Source organism: Chrysemys picta, chromosome 10 (assembly GCF_011386835.1).
Source record: "Chrysemys picta bellii isolate R12L10 chromosome 10, ASM1138683v2, whole genome shotgun sequence".
Lineage (NCBI taxonomy): Eukaryota > Metazoa > Chordata > Testudines > Emydidae > Chrysemys > Chrysemys picta.
In genome coordinates, this window is record NC_088800.1 from 8,035,216 (window position 1) to 8,055,750 (window position 20,535).

The window sequence follows — 20,535 nt, forward strand, 5'->3', positions numbered from 1 at the left end:
CTTGGGGTGGCGGGCAGCAGGCTCTGTCCACTCAACAGCGGCTGTGAGCAGGCTCTGGCCATCGGCTACGACCATGTCTCTGGGCTTTGGCTGCACAGAGACAGGCTCCGTCCCCTAGCCACTGGGCTTCGGGCTCATCCCCCAATTGCCCCAGCCCCCATGCAGCCACCAGCCCTTCACCAATCCATCCCATCACCCTGGCCCCTACTGCCTCCCTTCCCACCTCCCCATCTAAGGCTTAATTTGTCTCCCAGTTGCTAGGGTTGAGTAAGTGTGCTGTGGAAAGTGATATTTGTATGTTAATATCACTTTTCACTGCCTCCCAACTAGCTAACAAGTCTGCTGCTGTGAAAAGTGATATTAACAAACATACAAATATCACTTTTCACAGAAGCAGACTTACTAGCTAGCATGTCTAAAAAAAACCACAACCAAAAAAAAAAAAAAACAACAATAAAAGACAAGAACATGCAAAGCACCTTATTTGTGTTTCTATTCTATTTAGGTCCAGTAAAGAATAGAGAAAACTGTACATTGTTGTTATTATTATTATTGAGTCTGTTTAAAAAAACCTACATAAATAAATTACTATGATTTGGACATGGATTTTTCTATATTTTTTCCTAAAGTTAATTAAATATTTTAGAAAATTTGTCATAGTGGCCACCACCAAGAGTTAGTGACCACACTCCGAGGCCACCAAAAAATTTGTTGTGAGACCCCCCCGAGAGTGGGGAAGAGGGTGAAAGGTGGGGAGGGGAGCAATGTACAAAACAGAGTATTTCAAGGTATCTGAAAGGGGACAGTGGGAGCAGGGAAGGGTGAACCCCCTATAACCGAGTATCCAAGGAGGGATCAAAGGGGGGAGGCATGGGGCAGATTTGTTCTTCTCCAAAACAGTCTTGGGAGGATAGTGGGGGCAAGGTATACAGTGGGAGGAGAGAAGTACGTCTCCTTCAAATGAGTCAGGGGGATGAGGGCAGGTATGGAATGGGCTAGTTCCCTCTATAGCAGAGTCTCAGAGGGACCATGGGGCAGGGGGGATAGCCCTCCCCCTCAACAGCAGTCTCAAAGGAACCATGGGGGCAGAGCGGGGATGAGCCCCCCCCATACCAAAATGTCAAAGGAATCACGGGGCGGAAGGGGGGGGGCGCCCAAGACCAGTATCCAGGGGGATGGGCTAATGACCCCCCAGCAGCCCTATGGGGCTGCAGTCTATTCCCCTCCCCCCACCCACAGCAAAGTCCCGTGGGAGTGGGCAGGGGGAGCAGCCCCTAGCGCGCAGCCTCGGGGCGGGCAGGGGGGAGGGGAGGAGAGGGGGCTTAGCCCTCCCGTAGCAGTGGCTGGGGCAGGCGCCCCCATGACGGAGTCTCGGGGCAAACAGGGCTTTAGCCCCCCGGCTGTTACCTGTCTCCTCCTGAGGGGGACGGGACCGGCGGCCGCTCCGCCGCCGCTCCCCCCACTGGCACTGGCTCAGGGGTGGGGGGAGCCGCAGACCCAGCCGGGGGCGTTGTGGGGACACTTTGCACTGACTGAGCCGCCCCCCTCCTCACTCCAGGGTCACTGGGCAGGGGCTGACCCCCACCGCAGCCAATCAGCTGCCGCAGCCATAGTCCCGCCCCAAGCCGTAAACTACCGCCGCGCCGGGTTGGGTGGCGGGGTTTGGGCGACTCCGCCCATCTCCCCTCCCAAATGCCGTAAAGCCCGGTGGGGCTTTGCGACAGCTAACGGTAAGGATTGATTGCGCTCGAGTTTGTTCTGGGAGAAGTGGGCCCTACCGCGCCCCGTCTCCAGGGGCGGGTAAAGCGAGGGGGTTGCCTAGCAGCGATGGGTGGGAGGGGCGAGCGAGACTTGCGTGACTCGTATGCACCGCGGCGGGGCCTGGCGGCGATGGCTAAAGAGCGGGACCTTGGGCTGCTAGGTGAGGGCGGCTGGGGGGTGGCGGGGAGCTGGGCTGAGGTCGAGGGAGGGGCGTGAGGAGGGGGTGAGGACAGTTGGGCAGGCGGGTGTGTGTGAAGGCAGGGGGAGGGGCTGAGGGGGGCGGTGGGGACAGTTGGGCGGGCAGGGGTGTGCGAAGGCAGGAGGAGGGGGTGAGGACAGGCGGGCGGGGGTGTGCGAAGGCAGGAGGAGGGGCTGAGGACAGTTGGGCGGGTGGGGGTGTGCGAAGGCAGGAGGAGGGGCTGAGGAGGGCGGTGAGGAGGAGGGGCTGAGGAGGGGGTGAGGACAGGTGGGCGGGTGGGGGTGTGTGAAGGCAGGAGGAGGGGGTGAGGACAGTTGGGCGGGCAGGGGTGTGTGAAGGCAGGAGGAGGGGGTGAGGACAGTTGGGCGGGCAGGGGTGTGTGAAGGCAGGAGGAGGGGGTGAGGACAGTTGGGCGGGTGGGGGTGTGTGAAGGCAGGAGGAGGGGCTGAGGAGGGGGTGAGGACAGTTGGGCGGGTGGGGGTGTGCGAAGGCAGGAGGAGGGGCTGAGGGGGGCGGTGAGGACAGTTGGGCGGGAGGGGGTGTGTGAAGGCAGGAGGAGGGGCTGAGGAGGGGGTAAGGACAGTTGGGCGGGAGGGGGTGTGCGAAGGCAGGAGGAGGGGGTGTGCGTAGGCAGGAGGAGGGGGTGAGGACAGTTGGGCGGGCGGGGGTGTGCAAAGGCAGGAGGAGGAGCAGCTGAGGAGGGCAGTGAGGACAGGTGGGTGGGGGTGTGTGAAGGCAGGAGGAGGGGCTGAGGAGGGGGTGAGGACAGTTGGGCGGATGGGGGTGTGTGAAGGCAGGAGGAGGAGCAGCTGAGGAGGGCAGTGAGGACAGTTGGGTGGGTGGGGGTGTGTGAAGGCAGGAGGAGGGGCGTGAGGAGGGGGTGAGGACAGTTGGGCGGGCGGGGGTGTGCGAAGGCAGGAGGAGGGGCTGAGGGGGGCGGTGAGGACAGTTGGGTGGGTGGGGGTGTGTGAAGGCAGGAGGAGGGGGTGAGGGGGGTGGTGAGGACAGTTGGGCGGGCGGGGGTGTGCGAAGGCAGGAGGAGGGGCTGAGGACAGTTGGGCGGGCGGGGGTGTGCGAAGGCAGGAGGAGGGGCTGAGGACAGTTGGGCGGGCGGGGGTGTGCGAAGGCGTGAGGAGGGGGTGAGGACAGTTGGGCGGGCGGGGGTGTGCGAAGGCAGGAGGAGGGGCTGAGGTTGAGGCGGATGGTGAGGGGAGAGGGCCGCAGGTTGAGGAGGAGCTGATCTGTCACAGCATCACTTTGCAATCTAGGGAGGGGAGGCTGCCTATGGGCAACCTGCTGTTCTAGGCACGATGCAGATGAAGCCAGGGACGCTTCCACCTTCTGAGCTCTCCTTCCTCGGGCTCTTTGCTCCCTGTAATGACAGGTTTAAAAAAAAAATGTCAGGGAAAAGTGTGGGGTCTTTGCTATTGGCAGACATCTGGTACTGGTGGGAGTGGGGAGGAGGCTCTACTCTTTCCCATCCCCATGTGGTGTAGTTGATGACTTCACATTTTGGGGTGGGAGAATGAATTCCTCACCTGATTGGTTATGTTCCCCACTGTGCTCCAATAATTACTGCTCTGTTCAGCCAGGACATTAGCTTGGGTGTTGCTACTATAATGACCAGCAGTGGAAAAAGTTAAGTGTTGATGTTCTAAATGGTTGTTATTAGGAGACAGCAGGTGGCTGAGGTAATATTGTTTATTGGACCAACTTCTGTTGGTGAAGGAGACCAGCTTTCAAGCTGGTTCCCCAGACCTGAAAAAGACCTCTGTCTAAATGTTGAAGCTTGTCTGTTTCACCAACAGAAGTTGGTCCAATAAAAGATATTACCTCACCCACCTTGTGTTTCCTATCTGGGAACCAACCTATCTACAACAACACTGCAGACGATCAAGATAACAGATGGTTCACACCTCACAGTTGTTGGAGACTGCACAGGCAGGCAGGATGAACTGTGATTTACATGGGAAATATTTATTCCCACACAGAGGCTGGAAATGTAACAGCTTTTTAAAGGCAAGCCTATAAGCTGAAACACAATTCTCCAGCCAATTATAAAGTTCAGAGAGCCAGAGTATAGTTCATCTATATCCTGTTGTGTGTGGATCTGCCATGACTCCTTGACAGGTGCCAGAGCCTTTCAGTGAAACTTGAGTATGCTCATGCCCCATATTTCATGCATCATAGCTGAATCCACCATTGTTTTCTGTTTGTGAAGATAGCAGTCAGGAGAAACTTTTCATGCAATAGCATTTAATATGATCATGCTCCAATGAAGGACAAAACAAAGATAATGATTTAACAGGACTTTCCTTTAGTCATGATTGTGAGAAACACATGCTTCCTTGGCTAGTTGTATCCTATGTGAGTCATGATATGCCATAGACACAGGTCAACTGTAACCAACAAATATCACTTGTGACTTAAAATGCAGTCGGAGAATGTAGAAGATAATGTGATTTGAAAACAAAACTATTTCAACATCAGTGGTTATCAAATGAGCGATAGATTTCTGTATATAGTACGTTAGCTGAAGTACTATACCCTGAAAACACATACAGACTTTATAATTCTATTTTAGGGATATTGTGGAGTCATTGACTAGCCATTGACTTTTGTGATTTATAGTGTTCCTCAAAACTTGTTGACCTCAAGTCAACTGTCCTCCTTGCTTCCTACCCCAATCCTTTCCCTTCAGTGTTTCTTCTCCCTTACTTTCTATTTAGTAATTCTTATTTACCAATCCCTGTGATTTTTATTTAAGTTAAACCAAAACAATCATGGCATTAACATGATGTTTGACAACCATCACGTTATTCACGCTGCTTATATGCGATATCCCTTTTCTCTCAACCTTTTGTCTGGCTTGTCTATTTACGTTGCAAGCTCTTCAGGGCAGGGATTGTTTCTTATTCTGGATCCCGCTCTTGATTGGTTTCCAGGGACAATTGGAGTACATTATTCCTTACATATCCCTATTATCGTACAGCTGTCTCTTATTCCCTCTCTTTTAGCGTTGTCCCCTCTGCCATGGTGTCTTACTATGGCTGAAAAAATATCTCTGTTGTCCTTTGGCATCTTTTCGCGCTTTCAAATTAACTTCTTAAAACCCATCTCTTAAAGCAACCCTCTCCCATTTTGTAATGACCGACACTCTCTCCCCTTTTCCTGACTTGGTATCCTACGTTGGTTTAATCTGTTTTAGATTGAGGTCTTGAGCAAGTGACATGTCTTATCAATGTTTGGTAAAGTGCCGTGTAAATTAATGGTGCTGTATAACTATGATATATGGTCAGGGAAAGCACAAACACTATCATGTTGCAAAGGTACAATTTCATAGTGCTTGTCCCAGAGGAGTTCTAAATTTATTTCACACTAACAGCCTCACTGTATTGTATAAATTGGTGCACGAGAGATCCATTCATTTAACCTCTCGGACAGTAATTCAGTTTGGTCCTGAGTACATTAGTAAATATGTTGAAATAATTTTATGTATTGGTTTAGATAGAGATTAAACTCAGAGTTGTATAAAATATTCACAGGGTGATTTCCAAAGAAATTTTATGAGGTTTCAGATCATAAATTTCTATCTCAAGTAGAATTCAAAGTATATTCTGCAAATGAAGGAGAAATGTATAGCCTGAAGTATCAGATTTATTCTTAATATGTAAAGTGCAGGCTTTGAGAACTGATAGCGGTCCCTGCATCAGCCTGATTGAGATTTGGCTGAGGAACACTGCAGGTCAGCTGTCACAAGTGCGGTGGAAAGATATTCTCAAAAATACATGGATGTCTGTGTAAAAAACATAGTGCTACCACAATTTTTATAGTTCATTATGGATAATGTCTTATCTTCCAATTCCAATTTTAGATTCTGCCTCAGAGGAAATATGGTCTAGTTATGGTAGTCAGGAGACTTGGGTTATATTCTTCAGTCTGTCACTAGCTTGCTACATAACCTTGGAAAGTCACTTTATTTATCTATAACTTAATTTCCACATATATAAAATGGGAATATTCCCTACCTTTGGAAAGTACTTTGAGATCTTCAGCTAAAAGGTACTGTATATATATGCTGGGTGCTACAGTCTAACATTTTGTATACTTTTACTCTATTTCTCCTAGTCAAAATAAGCAGAAGCTAAAAATGTGTAAACTCCGTGGTTCTGTTTGCTACTGCTTGCAAGTATAATTGATAGATGTGCTGGGAATCCTGCTATGACAATGTGCTATCTTTTCATGAATAAGAAAGGGAATATAAGTACTTACCAGCTGGAAAAAGAAATGCAGCTAGTTACAAAATGACCACTCTGGGACTGTGCTTGTTTAGTTCTGCCAAATTTTAAGGCCCAGCCCCAAAAAGGCATGCTGGGGGAAAAGTTTCTAATGTTGTAGAGAGAGTTAATAGAAACTAGAAAGGTGCTAAAGAAGTGCCTCTAGAGTGTGTTATGAGTCGTAACTGTCACCTAAAGATAATAGTATGCAAAGAGAAACTGCTATGATCTTAAGTGTGTCTTTTTAGTTCTCTGGTATGGAGATCTGTCTGTCAAGGCACTTGTGTGGTGATGGAGCTGTGTAAGTACCTAGATAGATACTCCCACTTGAAACTAAAGAGTGATACTTAAATTCATAGTAACTTCTCTTTAAGCTGTACTAAATAATTGTGATGCTATTTAAAGTATAATCTTTGATAACAAGGTCAGTCTTTCTACATGTGGTTGAAGTATTTGTATGGCCTTCCTGGCAAGGACTTTTATGTATATTTAGGGGTGTTCACAGATTCTTAGACCCAGCTTCTTAAGTAGCTTCTTATTTGGAGTGTCTCAGTTGCAGACGGTAAAAAGAACCTTACTTTCTGAAGTAGTGAGCACCTGCAGTTTCTATTGACTTCAGCTGGAGGGTGCTCAGCACCTCTAGAAATCAGGCACCCAGAATTAGAGACCGGGACTTTTGAAAATGTAGACGTTAACTAATGCAGTTACACAAGCTTTGTTTTATTCTGTTTATTAAAGCAAGGGCCAAGTTCTGCTTTTCAGTATGTGTGTATTACTCCCCTGGAGCTCACGTGCAACAGAGTGTAGTATTGGGTCATTCATCTCCATTTTTTTTAAGAGTGATTCTTAAGAATTCTTGTGGTGAAAATCTTGAACCCTACCCACTTCAGACTGACCTTAGCTTAGCTATGTAAAAAAGAAATGAGAAGCCAGATGTAAGAAACCAGTGTTTTATATTGTTCTGGAGAGGGAGAATAGTGTTTCCCCAACGTTCTCTTTTTGTGTTTCAGATCAAAATGTGTCTTCTGATAGCCTGCCTTGCCTTCATCAGTTCCAGCGAGCACTTGAATCCTGCCCTCACTAATATCTGTGAACTCCAGAAGAATCTACATAGAAGCAGTTAAGTTAGCTTGTTTTTAATACAACTCTTTGGTAATGCTTTTAATGTTTGGCCATTTAAAAATATTTTGGTGCCAATCCTGCAAAAACTTGCACAGTTATCAGCAAGTACTTTTAATAAACTTAAGTTTGAAGCCTTCATCCTGCAAACACATATATGTAGGCAGATCTTGATGCTGCTGTATAGTCCCACTGACTTCATTGGGACTCTATACTGGTTCAAGGGTGTGCTCACCTGGATCCATTTACAGAATTGGGGCCTTATTATCTTTAGTTAAAATCCAGTGTGAACGTATTGTTTTCCTTTTTTTTGAGTTTTGTTTGTCCATCAACCAAGTGGTTTAAAACTTGGTACAGTGAATGGCTTTAAAAGGGAAGTAGATCAGTTGTTGGGATGTCTGTAGCAGTAATAAAATGCAGATTTGTATGTGTTTAGTCAAAACAAACTATGGTTGAACATCCATGGAATACAAGTTTTGAAAATAAGGTTGAATACATTTTCTCCAGTGGACAAACATCAAGACATACTGGCAATGCATCTTTACTCGGTTCTTTTAAAAAAAAAAAAATACTTATTCATAGCTGGCAAAACCCAGGATGTTGTAGGAAAGGGTGCTGGCAATGCAGTAGATGGCACTGTTCCCTCATGTCTGAATCAGTGTCCCAGCATGATGCTAGAAGGCACTGTGTGTTGCTGGAGCTTTTACACGAGTGACTTTAAATTGAGATCTCGATCATTCAGGATGGCATGGTATTTTTGCATGGCTGGTCAAATTGACTCAGTAACTTCCCCTTGCCTGCCTAAAATTCCTCTGAAGTTTCAAATGGTCACAGTATTTTTCCCTTTCTGCCCCATTTCAGAAGTATTGCTATGCACCCAGTCCTGCATGACTCCATCCAAATGGCTTCATTTCAGAGGTTGGCAAGATTCCTGGATTTGTGGTATAACACATTTTGTGCTTTGGGATGTTTGGATGAAGAGTTTTGTGTGGATGTTAGTTATCGTCCTTGCTGTTTAAGGAATATTGTGCTAAATGCACATTCCCAGATTTTCTTTCAAATGATGTTTATTAAAAGTAGTTTCATTTTAACTATGGTGCTCAGTAAATGATCCATATTCAGCTGTATCATTCTGCTAATCTATTAAATTTAATAGCAAAAATGATTTAATCTCATTACTTTTTTCCTAGATACCCTAGAAGAAATGCCTTTATAAAGCTACAAATCCATTTCTTTGATTGGACAGAAGTAATTTCTGAAGTGACCCATAATGTCCACAAGTAATAAGTGAAGGCATGTGGCATTCTCCAAAACATAAAATTTCATAAAATTTTTCCCAAAATGGGAGATCTGTCTCTTCTCCAGCAGCTGCATAGGGATGTGCTGGTAGGCACTCCTTTAACAAAGAACAGCCAGGATTATGCTGCTTTCCTCAACCCGCATGTTTCACCACAAGATTCATCCACAAGAGTTAATGAGTCACATAATCAAATATGCCCAGAATCTCCTAACTGGGGCACTTGGAGCCATCAGGACTCTGCTGTTTCAGATGCTCTTGCCCTTGTGACAGATGATAAATCTGATAGCTTTGCAAACACGAGCTCTTCAGTGTTCTGTTCACGGGAAATGATACTGCTACAGTTAACATTGATCAAGATGATGATTGCCAAAGTACAGTCCCAGGAAACTGAATTCAGCATAAGACAGAAGTACCTTGATATAATAACAATTCTTCTGAAAGAGACAAAAATTGATTCAAAATTAGTAAGCTTTTTTTAATTATTTTCAAAACTTTTCAAAACAAAGTAAAAAGTGAGTGTAACTTAGTTTTTTTTTTTTTTTTTACATGTCTGCAGATTTGTCTATGCAATAGTTCTGATAAACTATTGTCTCACATGGCTTCAAAAAGTATAGCCTCCCTTATATATTTCCAACTAAAGAAAGAGGTGAGTGTGTCAGGTTCCTGGGTGGACTTTGAATTTGTATGTAAGCTATCAAAGCAAACATGAGTGGATACATTCCTTCCAGTTTTCCTTAGTTGTTCCATCTAACTATAGCTGACCTTCTACAATAGTTAAATGACACAGAGCAGTCACTGAACATTTTACAGTGTAACAATTAAATTTTCTCTCTAGTGCAAAGCCTGCCTAAACAGGTGCAGTGCCTGTTGGTGGGAGGAGGTGCTGGAATCCTTCCATGCCCATCAGACTATAGAGTAATAACAGAGCTGCTCCCTTCCTGCATCTGCAGCCTCAAATCTGTAACACCTCTGTCTACCATGTTCCATCCTTCCAAAAGGAATTTTAGACAATGGATCTGTGTACTTGCTAGCATGACTGCTTTGCAGCATGCCATGGGCACATCCCTCAGTGGCCTCCTGCTTCAAAGTCTTGCTCTTTCTCAACTCTGGGCACACTGTCTTTTTTTCAGAGCCATTTTCCGAAACAGAGTGTAAAAGTAGTACGAGGTAGCGTTGTGGGAGAGGGCCACACTGAGGAGGTATTGGGTGAGGAGTGATTTGGTGGAGGAAAGGGAAGATGCTTGTTAAATGTTTCCAGAGACTATTTCAAATGTGGTAGGAGGGGCATGAAAGGGTATGTTTACACTGCAACTGGGAGAGAGCTAGCGGGACTTGAGCTAGTGTGCTAAAAATAGCAATTGTGGATGTTCCACCTCTGGTGGGAGCTTGGGCTCTCAAGCCCACCCAGGCCCCTAGCGTTGAGAACCTGAGCTTCTGCACGAACCGGAACATCCATAGTTCCAATTTTTAGAGCACTAGATCGAGTCCTGATAGCACAAGTCTGTCTACTCAGGTTGGAAGACTGGCTCCCATTTCCAGTATAGACATACCCAAAGAGAGCATGGAGTGGACAAAGGGAGCAGTTAGTGGCTCTGACAGGGATCAGGAGAATGTGTAGGAAGAAGTGAGGTCAGAAACATAGGCAGGAGCAACGTTCTGAAAGTGAGCATGAATATTTCTTTTAATGTAAATACATCAAGCTTGTGGTTTTTGTTTTAAAATGCTTTTAATAGTTTTATTTTTGTGTCACAAAGATATTCTCTTTAGGCGATTTGCATTGTAGAATATTAATTGTGCAGCTTGCTGAACTTCATAAATCTTACTATATTTACATTTATTTGAAATCTAAATCCTTCAGCAAATAAAAATAGGCACCAACCTGTTCATAACTAATAGAATACTTTTCCATTTTTTGTTTTCTGAATGTCCCCAGTTACCAAAACTTACTGTTTACTTATTGCGACTAGGTGGGTGAGGTAATATCTTTTATTGGACCAACTTCTGTTGGTGAGAGAGACAAACAGAAATTGGTCCAATAAAAGATATTCCCTCACCCTTCTTGTCTCTCTAATATCCTGGGACTGACAAAGGTACAACTACCCTGTTTACTTAGTGGGCACATACTATAGGCCCTATAGCAATTTCTTTGGATGGTATTGTCTTTCAGAACATATTTGTTTTTAATACTTCCTGCACAGGGGTCTTAAAATGATGAAGCCCATTAATTCAGTTTCTGTCTAATGTGTTACTGCTTAATTCACTAGTAAGAAAATAACTTGCACATGTACAAAATAGTTTGAATGGTTGTGTTTTCTTGCAAACCGTTCCCCACACTTAGGGTGACCAGATGTCCCGATTTTTGGGTCTTTTTCTCATAGGCACCTATTACCCCCCACCTCCTGTCCCGATTTTTGACACTTGCTATCTGACACGTGCTTGCTACCCACACTTGTGCTATTACCAGCCTCTAGAAACAAGAAATGTGGGAGCTATGAGTTCAATTCTTGCATCTGCCACAGTCCTTTTGTGGGACTTCGGATCAATCACATAACTTCACCAGGCTTTGGTTTTCCTGTATGTAAAATGAGGAGGATTTTTGCTTATCAAATTGCTGTTGTGCAGTTTAATGTTTGTAAAGGAATGATAGGTGCTTTAGTAAAACTGCTTGGCACTTCTATATTCTGTCTGTCTCTTTGTCCATTCCCACACTTACTCCTTTTATATGTATCAGTGTGTTAACTTACTATGCACAACAGTTATAACTTTTAAAAAAAAAAGTAATATCACATCACATTTTGTGCATACAGAATAATTTTTTAATTTATTTTTCTAGAATACATTTAATGTCACCTGGCTCACTTTTTGTTTGAAGACTCTGTCAGAATTCCCTAAGAGTGATCAAGTAGCAGAATGTCTATGGATTCTTAGAGCTATTATTAGAGACATTTTGAAAGATAAAGATTTGCACAAAGCAGGTATTGTAAGATTTTTTTGATATTAATATACAAGTGTCCACTAGGGGGAGGAAGGCTACTTAATATCCTTCAGAGAAATCAGCCTGTTTAAAATACTAATGGCAATGGGTTATTTACCTTGTCATAATACAAAAAAATATATTAAAAATGAAAATACAGTGCCCCCAATACACATTGAATTTGAGAGATTATCATGATCTCCTCCTTGCTGATGCTATTTCAGTGGTGAAAAGTTGTTTTAAATTATCTGGTTAATTGAATTGTACTTTAGGAACTCCACTTCAACTCTGCTTAACAATTATTTTATTTATTATAGATCTCCTGAAAAAGGTTTTCACTCCTCTTGATACTGTACTTGAAGGATTTTACAATTCCATTTTGTCTCGTCGTTTTAACAGCTTCCAGGATACTTCACTATATTCTAAAGCTGCAAACAACTTGATCGGATTCATAGATTTTCTTGAAGTTCTTGTGGCCTCAAGAATCCAAATAGAGTCACATTTCAAATGCCAAAGAATTTTATTTTTGAATACTTCTTGCATCTTGGACCTCACTTATTCATCAGTTCATTATTTAATCAAGAAGAAGTCCATTATGCTCCTCAAAAAATGCATCCTTTATAAAGCTGGTGAAGATTTCATAAGTGGATCATTACCCCCTTTATCCCTACAGGATCCTTATTTGGATAAGGATATGTTAGCGCTGGCTAATGTTGTTTTGCAAGCTGTGAATTTGGGGTGGCTGAATCAAATACCTGTTTCTGAAAAAGCCAGCTATTTTGGAGGCAGTGAAGCTCAACCTGACGATGGCATCCACAGTGGTCCTGACCAAGTAATCCTCAGAGCCTTAAGTTTGGTTTTACTTAAAGCTTTAGAGATCAAGGTGCAGAACTCTACTAAAGCAGCTGAAATAAAAGGTAATGTTCTGTTTAAATTCATTAAGTAGCATGCATTCTAAAGCTTATAGTTGATTTAGGCAATTTAAAATTGTTGGCTGAGCTTGCAAAGTCTTATACACAACAGCATTTCTCTTTATGTGTGTAACACAATTATTTCTGAATGCCACATCCGACCAATTCGATTTTCAGGGAATTTCTAGGAATTAGTGGCCAGAACCCTGTTGATTTTGGGGACAATCAGAACATTGATAGAGGGAACATAGGAACACATGGAGCTACTGTCATCTATTAATACTTTGCAGCATAACAGTACCCCTACTCATCCTCCCAGTAGAGTGTAATGTGTTGACACCCTGAATAACAGAAGAGAAATAATTGCTCTTCCTGTTGGGTCCCTGGGGTGAATTGTCAGCCATGGGGGCAGGCAGAGGGAGAGAAAAGAATCCCTTTCTTTCTTCTTAATATCCGGCCTCCTCAATGCCTGCGTCAGGTGGGGGAGAGAGGAACCAGCTATCTGCCCCTTCCCTTACAGTTGGGGTGGGGAAGAAAGGTACTTTAGGAGGGAGAAAGGAGAGAGACCTAGCTGCTGGCATGATGCAGAGATTGGGGCCCCATGTATGGTGGGAGCGGGGCATGAGTGGGGAACAGAAACCCTGGCCTGGTGGGGCGAATGGGGGACTCGGAGAAGGGAGCGCACACAGCCTTTGCCATTGGGGTGGGGGAGTAGAAAGGAGCGACACACAGAGCCTCTGCTATTTGTGGTGGGGAAGTGGGAATGGGAGTGCCCATAGAGCCGCTGGCATAGTGAAGAAAATGAGGGACCCTGGTATGAGAGGAGAAGGGAATGGGGTGCACACAGAACTACTGCGGAAGGAATATTCAAGTGGGAGTTGCAAGGAGTCCCTGAAATAGAGGGGCATGGGATGGTGGCACCCAGGAAGATTGTGAGGGGAATGAAGGGATCCAGTGAGCCCCAGAGATATACAATGAGCTCGGCCTCCAGATGGTACGAAGGGTGCAACCAGCTAGATTAAAACACTATTAAAATATTAAGAGTAATGACTTCACTTAAGTTTAATGATTTAGTTGGGATTAGGTCCTGCTTTGAGCAGGGGGTTGGACTAAATGACCTCCCGAGGTCCCTTCCAACCCTGATAATTCTATGATTCTATAGAACTGAAATGTTAGGAACACAATTTAGGCACAGGTGGTTGGGTGATAATATGGGTTTGGGGTTTTGTTTGTTTGCTATATTATAGACTTAAAATTGCGTAATTTGAACTAAACTAACCCTTGGTGGTAGTTACCAGATATTCTAGTTCTGAGGGGGTGGGGGGGAATAGAATGATCCCTGATTTCAGTCTGAAAAGTACCTGAACATGTATGATGATTGAAGGTTCATAGTCTTTTGCTGAGAAGCAAGGCAAGCCTTTAAAAATCTAATTTTAGGGTGAGCTACATTGTACTTTTTTACAACAAAGGTGATTCCCATGTTGTAACAAATCTTGCTACAGCATTAGCTTCCATTCAGATTATATCATTCAATCCATAGAGCTTTTCCAATACAATCTAAGAAATACTTTCTGATAATCTAAGATGCCATTGTTTTTTTTTAAAATGCTGAGAGCACTTGTTTGGAAAATTGGGCCCAAATTTGGATTTGAGGAATCTTTTTACTATGCACTGGAATATTGCAGAGGTAAATCTCTCATATGAGGAAGGGTGTTTATATGGTACACACAAGGTTGTTTTTCAAGAGCTGGCCACAGCAATAAAATGGCATGGTAGTCTTGGGAGAATCTTTCCTCTTGTATCCTCAGGCCGTATGTGGCAATGCAGGTGCTGCTGACATGCAGTGTACAGGTAGTATTTAAAATTAGGGGGTGTTGCAATCAGAATGAAGAATTGCAGGAAAATTTTATATTCTTACTAATAATAAAAAGAACGAGGAGTACTTGTGGCACCTTAGAGACTAACAAATTTATTTGAGCATAAGCTTTCGTTTCTAGGTCCCCACAGAACTGTACCATGTTCGTGGGGGTGGAGGGGCAGAAGGAGAGGCCCCGAGATAGGACAGATCCTTCTGCTGGGCTAAGAGTATAGATGGGCCTCTCCTTCTGCCCCTCCATCCCCACAAACATGGTACAGTTCTGTGGTGACCTAGAAAATGGACATCTTCCTGAATAATGTAATTTTCTGGCAAGGTTTGGTTTGTATCTCTCAGCATTTATGTTCAGTCACAGCAGTCTCCCAACATACATATGAGAACCTATCTAATCTTTGAAGGTTTTTTTTTGTCAGAGTAGATTTTGCTATGTTTGTATTACCAGTTTCATACATTTATATTTCCTGCAAAAGTTTAGGCCCTGATTCTGCAATTCGTTGACGCTAAAAAAAAACTGGACCATAGGGATCTTAGTCTTAACACTGCACCAGATTATTCCTTTGCATGGGAGGGACCAAGTGGGATAAATTACAGCAAGGTGGCCTTATCAGATCATTCTATCTGTGGCATGAGGTGGATTATATCTCACCTCTCTCTACATTTGCATTTGCTGGAGGCCAGGGCCAATGGAGACATGCAGTCAGAGAGCCAAATGAGAGTCAGAGACCCCAGGGCAAGTGTGGGAATATAGGGTTTCTATGTAGACGGCCTTGGATTTTTTTACAGCTCTCCTGACACCAGCAGATTATGGAGATGTAATCTCCTTGTTTATTCTGCAGTAAGCCTGGGAGAGAGAGAGGGCTGACCCCTTCCCACCCCACAACCATAAAGGTTCCCCCCGCCTCCCATCTCTTATATGTGGTCTTTCTGTGGGAGGAAGTAACAAGAGCCTAAGAATCCCATTCTTCAAATAATATATTTGCATATGTCCTTAAATTGCGTCAATGCTAACTCTTCTGGATGTTGTCCTCCACTTGAGCAGTGAAATCTGTGTTTTGCATTAGACATATAAAAGTAAATATTGTAAGAGTTTTTACATATACGTTTGTGCAAAAAGTAACTATGTTGGATTTGAGGTGAAATGATTTTGCTGATGGCTCTTTGCTTTGATGGCTTTGATTTTTGACTCCATAAATGGTATCATTCTGCAAGGCATTTGTCAATGCAGTGCTAGTTCAGTTGAGCTAAGGGATGTGTGCTTGGACAACTGGGTTCCATACTGTCCACTGTTTTTTTTTAAGGAAATGTGGGTTTGGCTTTTCAATATGAAAAAATGAAAGCAAAATTTCACAGTTATGCTCTCTATTTTTAGCAGACTTGCAGAGTTTCATGTCCCGGTTATTGATATTCTTGAAGAAACATCTGAAGTCTTCTCCACATTTTCATTCAAATGTACATCCTTGTGAGTGGCTTTCCATGGTCTTTATAGAACAAGATGATGACATGCTGGAAGCTGCTAAATCTTTGTTAACGGTTTATTTAAAGTTTGATAGGTTGGTATATATATTAATTTCTTTGTTAGATCTTTGAAGACAAATTAAGCTTTTATTTAGTGAGATCATACAGTTCACAATAGCAGTATTTTTATATGACCATTACATAAAGTAATAACACAAGAAAATACATTAACAATCTTTAATGGATTTAATGAACTACTTTGTAGGAACTGATATGGTTCCCATTGACATCAACAGTACACCTCTACCCCCATATAACGCGGCCCGATATAACATGAATTCAGATATAACACGGTAAAGCAGCACTCCGGGGGCGGGGCAGGGCTGCACACTCCGGCGGATCAAAGCAAGTTCGATATAACGCAGTTTCACCTATAATGCGGTATGATTTTTTGGCTCCTGAGGACAGTGTTATATCGGGGTAGAGGTGTAGTTGGAAATCACTGGGAGTCTTACATTGATGTTAATATGTTTCAGATCAGACTGTAAGTGGTGTTTATAGTAGTCTTTCTATTACAAGTTCAGTCCTACCCTCTAATTCACAGTAGCTGACTTCACAGAATTTGAGTGATGGTCAGATGCTGACTGAAAGGCAAGACTTGAGTGTTTTTTGTGAACACTCAACTTTTTGGAGAAGGATTTCATGTTATGATTAAACTTTAAGAATGAATGATAGTTGAATCTGAGGATTGCTGAAGTGAACTGTAATCACACCTTACAGTAATGGTTTCTTAGGCAGGATCCCCATAACTTGCTGAGAAGTGGCAATACTGATATCTAAAATGTGTTGAGTTCTTGTGCATTATACATTTATCATGCAAACCCTTTTGTTTCATTTTCATTCAATTTCCTGTACAAGGGAGGGGACAGGAGATGCAGCCCAACTTTATGAAAAGAAACTTGGCTGGGTGAATCACTTTGTAATTTCAGATTTGTTTGATTGCATTATTGCTAGTAGTGTCTGTTGTTAAATGTTAAGGCACCCAGGTTTGAAAATGCTGGCCTTAAAGTTAGACACCTAAATCTATACTTAGGAACCTAAATAACTTTTTCCAAGGTGCATAGCATCTTGTGAATGAAGTAACCTTTATTAATTGTTTGTATTTTTAAAAAAATGTGAAAAGGATATCTACTCACATATTCGAGGCACCTTTGACGTAACATATAAATACATATTAAATGGAGTAGTACGGTTTACGATAACTGACCACCAATATTTCAGGTATCTTAATGTCCTGGAGGTCATCAAATTAAGGATATTTCAGACCAAGAAGGGGAGCAAATTCCAAAGCTGTGGAGCCCTCACAGAGAACACCATGCTAGCAGTCCCCTCTTGTTTTTATACCAACAGGGGCTCCAGCTCAAACACCGCTGCTAAACCCAGGGTTGTGAGTTCAATCCTTGAGGGGGCCACTTAGGGATCTGGGGCAAAATTGGTCCTGCTAGTGAAGGCAGGGGGCTGGACTCAATGACCTTTTGGGGTCCCTTCCAGCTCTATGAGATAGGTATATCTCCATATATTGTTATATTATAGTTTTGCTGAGTTCAATATATAGATTGGAAAACCTTGCCTTTAATATTAAACTATAATAGGATCTGGTGTGTATCCTGCTGATCTCTCATACATTGCTTCTACCTCTGTAGTTAAAATTACTAAAAATGTTAAGCAAGAATGTTTATGGAAAATTATTCAGTATTTAAATAACTGTTCTATTGCATTCCGTTTAATCTGTGTTTGGGTAACTTTTCAGGTTATGGCATGATGCTGCTGATAACTTGTGCCTTGCAGCAGAAGACGACGAAACCTGGATCTGCCTGACACATGAGAGTGGCTGTAATCCTCACTGTATCTTTTTATTTTTCCTAAAAAGTATTGCGTTTGATTCCACAGTTCTTCTTGACTTTTTGATTTCATCAGAAACCTGCTTCCTTGAGTATTTTGTAAGATATTTAAAACTTCTTAGAGAAGACTGGCATCATTTTGTCAACATCTCTAACTGCTTTGATATTGCGTCTAAAAGAGGTGTGTGTGTTTCTTTTGTCACCTCATCCCACCAAGAAAAAAAAACCTGTCTGACAGATTTAAGTTTGGAGAATGCTTGTTGTGATCCAGTACAACACACTCTGGTATCTTTGGCTTCTTCCCAGAAGCCTTCTGTACCCATGGAACAGCAAGGTGATGACCAAGTTGTAAAACCCAACAAGTCTAACTCATTGATATGGACTGATAACACATCTGCATTGGATTGCCTTCAAAGCCTTGTTAATTATGACAGTTCAGAAGATTCTGAATTTGAATCAGTGGGAAAGGAGTGTTTGGCAAACATGAAGCAGATGCCTTCAAACAATCAAGGCAGTACAAAGATAAGGGAAACTGTTTGTATGGACGTACATGACAAACCCCATACACTTGAACCTAAAGTGTTGCCCCTGAAACAAAAAAGTTCTAATCCCTTGTCACTCGGGGTATGTAATGTGTCTCCAAATAACCCTGTGCCTGTAGAAAGAATGCTTCTCAAATCAATGAAATGTCTGGAAGAACTGCAAAAAGCAATTTCTAGGTTACAGAGAAGAAATCTTTTCCCATACAACCCAGCTGCATTGTTGAAACTGTTGAGTCACATTGAGACAACCAATAAAAGCATGAATCTACTATAAGACAATGAAGTGCTATTGTTGACATTTTGAAGTGATTTCACACTAGTATGTGATGGAATGTTTCCACAAGAAGAGTGTACATGCTCAGAGGTACATTCCTTTTGGACCTATCAGCGTGTTTAGACCAAGCAGGCTCAACGGGCTGCCAACTGACACTTTGAAAAGACAAATCTGCAGCGGTGTTTAAGTACTCAACCTGTTGTTTCATGGTCCCAAACTTATTTATGGTACGTATGACAGAGTGAGGGTGAGTTACTGGGTATTAGCAAATTTAACAATAAATTGATTATTCACAGAAAGACATAATAAAGTACTTCCATTTGAAGTGTAAGGTGTAATTCTTCCTAATGTCATTCTAATATCGTAAGAGCCAACTAGATTGCAATGATAATTCCAGGCTCAAGTACTTAGCACAGCTATGTAAGCTCTTTGGGGCAAGGTTCGTCTGTTCTGTGTTTGTAATGCCACAGGGCCTCGGAGCCTTAGTCACAGACCAGGACCCCGTTGTGCTAGGTGATGTACAAACCAAAAATTATATCCCATTCCTCCACTTCTGTGATTTTAATGCTAAGTTATATTTATTGTTTCGCTTTTTGGCCTTTTCTGTAGGTCTGATCAGCTAGTAGCATAGCACTTTTATCGGTCCAAATTGGAATTGATGATGTCACTAAAAACTGAGTTTAAAATTAATGCCTAAAACATAATCAGGTGTGTTCCTTTTTAAAAAAAAAAAAAAAAAGTTGAACTAGTATGTAAATTCCCTATTTAAATGAAAATTTGTTAATGCAGCATTAAATTTAAAATCAAAATTGTGCAATGCACAAGTAAAATTTCAATGGCAATGCTTACGGAGGTGCATTAATATATAGGGTGTTATGATATAAAATGCATAGCACCGTAGCATATTAAAATACACCAATTATTAAAAAATGGATAACTGGCTTGAATTGCAAATATACAATGTAAACATTACTATTAGAACATATCTTCTGCATTTACTCACTACCTGTGATTAACTGACTAATCTCACTGTTGCTAATGGCTGTGTTAATGCATTTAAATTGCTTAATGTTATGCATAATGTTATAATTTTATATATATTTTAAATACTGCCAGTTGGGCAATATCTTTCACATATTAATGAAGTAAGAAGGGTGGGTGGATAAATTTCCTGTTTGGCAGGTGCCAATTTTCTATCAGTTTACTCTAGCTACAATGACTAGCTTCACAACTTAAAAAGATTTTTTTTTTTTTTTTTTTAAATGGAAGCTTAGAATTTTCAGGATATTGTAGAATGCAGCAAAATTGGAGAGGCCCTACATTTTGGGATTATTTTTTTTTAAAAGATTGTGTTACTTGTATATAAAAATAATACATTGCTAAATTGTGTAGAAATGAGAATTTTTTTACCCCTGCTGCAATAAAAATGGCTGCAGACGGTTTGTTCAAACTTTCCAGACCAGATTTCACCTTTTGAGGCTGAAATTTTCCATGCTTGGCCTTTGCCCGACATTGAATCTTGCACATAGTTAGGAATGGGTGAAAATGGGAGTGATGGGGGCCCCGCCAGGGGCTTTCCCTGCACAAGCGGCGCCCCTAGTTTGGGAACCACTGCTCTATAAGCAATAGCGTAAGTGCCATAGTATCCTGGGGAGGATCTGGATGTAAGAATTAATAAAATGTGCTGTAAGGAGGCAAGTAATTACTATTAAAAGCTGTTACAGTGCATGCATCTCTTTAAGAATAGGTATTAATTACTGGAAATCTGTCTAAATCCAGGACACTTGTGGTTCTTTGTGGACTCTATTTCCGCCAATATTTCTACTTTTCCACATTTTAATTTTTTGGTCTCCCATTATGGGTTGGAGACTTAATAAATCAAACTTCTTGAATTCATCTACAGTAGAACAATTTTCTTGGCAAATTTGTGAATAAAAAGCCTGACA

At 42.4% G+C, this 20,535-nt stretch overlaps 3 protein-coding genes across 30 annotated transcripts in view; 2 read left to right on the forward strand and 1 right to left on the reverse strand.

Moving 5' to 3' along the window:
• The window catches only part of ASB7 (ankyrin repeat and SOCS box containing 7), a 39,774-nt gene extending 38,145 nt beyond the window's left edge, over window positions 1–1,629 (reverse strand). For 3 of the 11 annotated variants that reach the window (XM_065558129.1, XM_065558128.1, XM_065558130.1), the window contains exon 1: window positions 1,408–1,545. The gene's annotated coding sequence lies outside the window, so the exon portion shown is untranslated. Of the gene's footprint in view, window positions 1–1,407 lie in introns of all 11 variants that reach the window. The other 8 variants (XM_065558131.1, XM_042856602.2, XM_024102898.3 and 5 more) reach the window with 7 other exon arrangements.
• On the forward strand, window positions 1,626–18,914 carry LINS1 (lines homolog 1). 18 transcript variants are annotated; one of them, XM_065558117.1, is made up of 10 exons: window positions 1,782–1,921; window positions 7,248–7,356; window positions 8,218–8,298; window positions 8,547–9,120; window positions 9,213–9,302; window positions 11,490–11,631; window positions 11,948–12,547; window positions 15,787–15,971; window positions 16,791–16,839; window positions 17,683–18,914. In XM_065558117.1, the coding sequence occupies exons 4-9, from the start codon at window positions 8,698–8,700 to the stop codon at window positions 16,821–16,823; spliced, it is 1,473 nt and encodes a 490-aa protein (XP_065414189.1). In that variant the 5' UTR covers window positions 1,782–1,921; window positions 7,248–7,356; window positions 8,218–8,298; window positions 8,547–8,697; the 3' UTR covers window positions 16,824–16,839; window positions 17,683–18,914. The 18 variants fall into 18 exon arrangements, with proteins under 18 accessions (XP_065414180.1, XP_008163690.2, XP_065414181.1 ...); XM_065558108.1 differs by lacking the exons at window positions 1,782–1,921; window positions 16,791–16,839 and adding an exon at window positions 1,626–1,730 and having other exon boundaries at window positions 15,787–15,967; XM_065558109.1 differs by lacking the exon at window positions 16,791–16,839 and having other exon boundaries at window positions 1,735–1,800; window positions 15,787–15,967.
• CERS3 (ceramide synthase 3) overlaps window positions 18,681–20,535 on the forward strand; it is a 70,037-nt gene continuing 68,182 nt past the window's right edge. Inside the window, exon 1 of the mRNA XM_065558123.1 lies at window positions 18,681–18,816. The gene's annotated coding sequence lies outside the window, so the exon portion shown is untranslated. The remainder of the gene's footprint in view (window positions 18,817–20,535) is intronic.

Excerpts from the sequence above, each read along its gene's own strand:
- LINS1 (XM_065558108.1), top strand. The coding sequence starts at position 8,698 with ATGGGAGATCTGTCTCTTCTCCAGCAGCTGCATAGGGATGTGCTGGTA. Across the intron at positions 9,121-9,212 it reads CAAAAATTGATTCAAAATTA|ATTTGTCTATGCAATAGTTC; the intron begins GTAAGCTTTTTT and ends ACATGTCTGCAG. Across the intron at positions 15,968-17,682 it reads GTTTATTTAAAGTTTGATAG|GTTATGGCATGATGCTGCTG; the intron begins GTTGGTATATAT and ends GTAACTTTTCAG.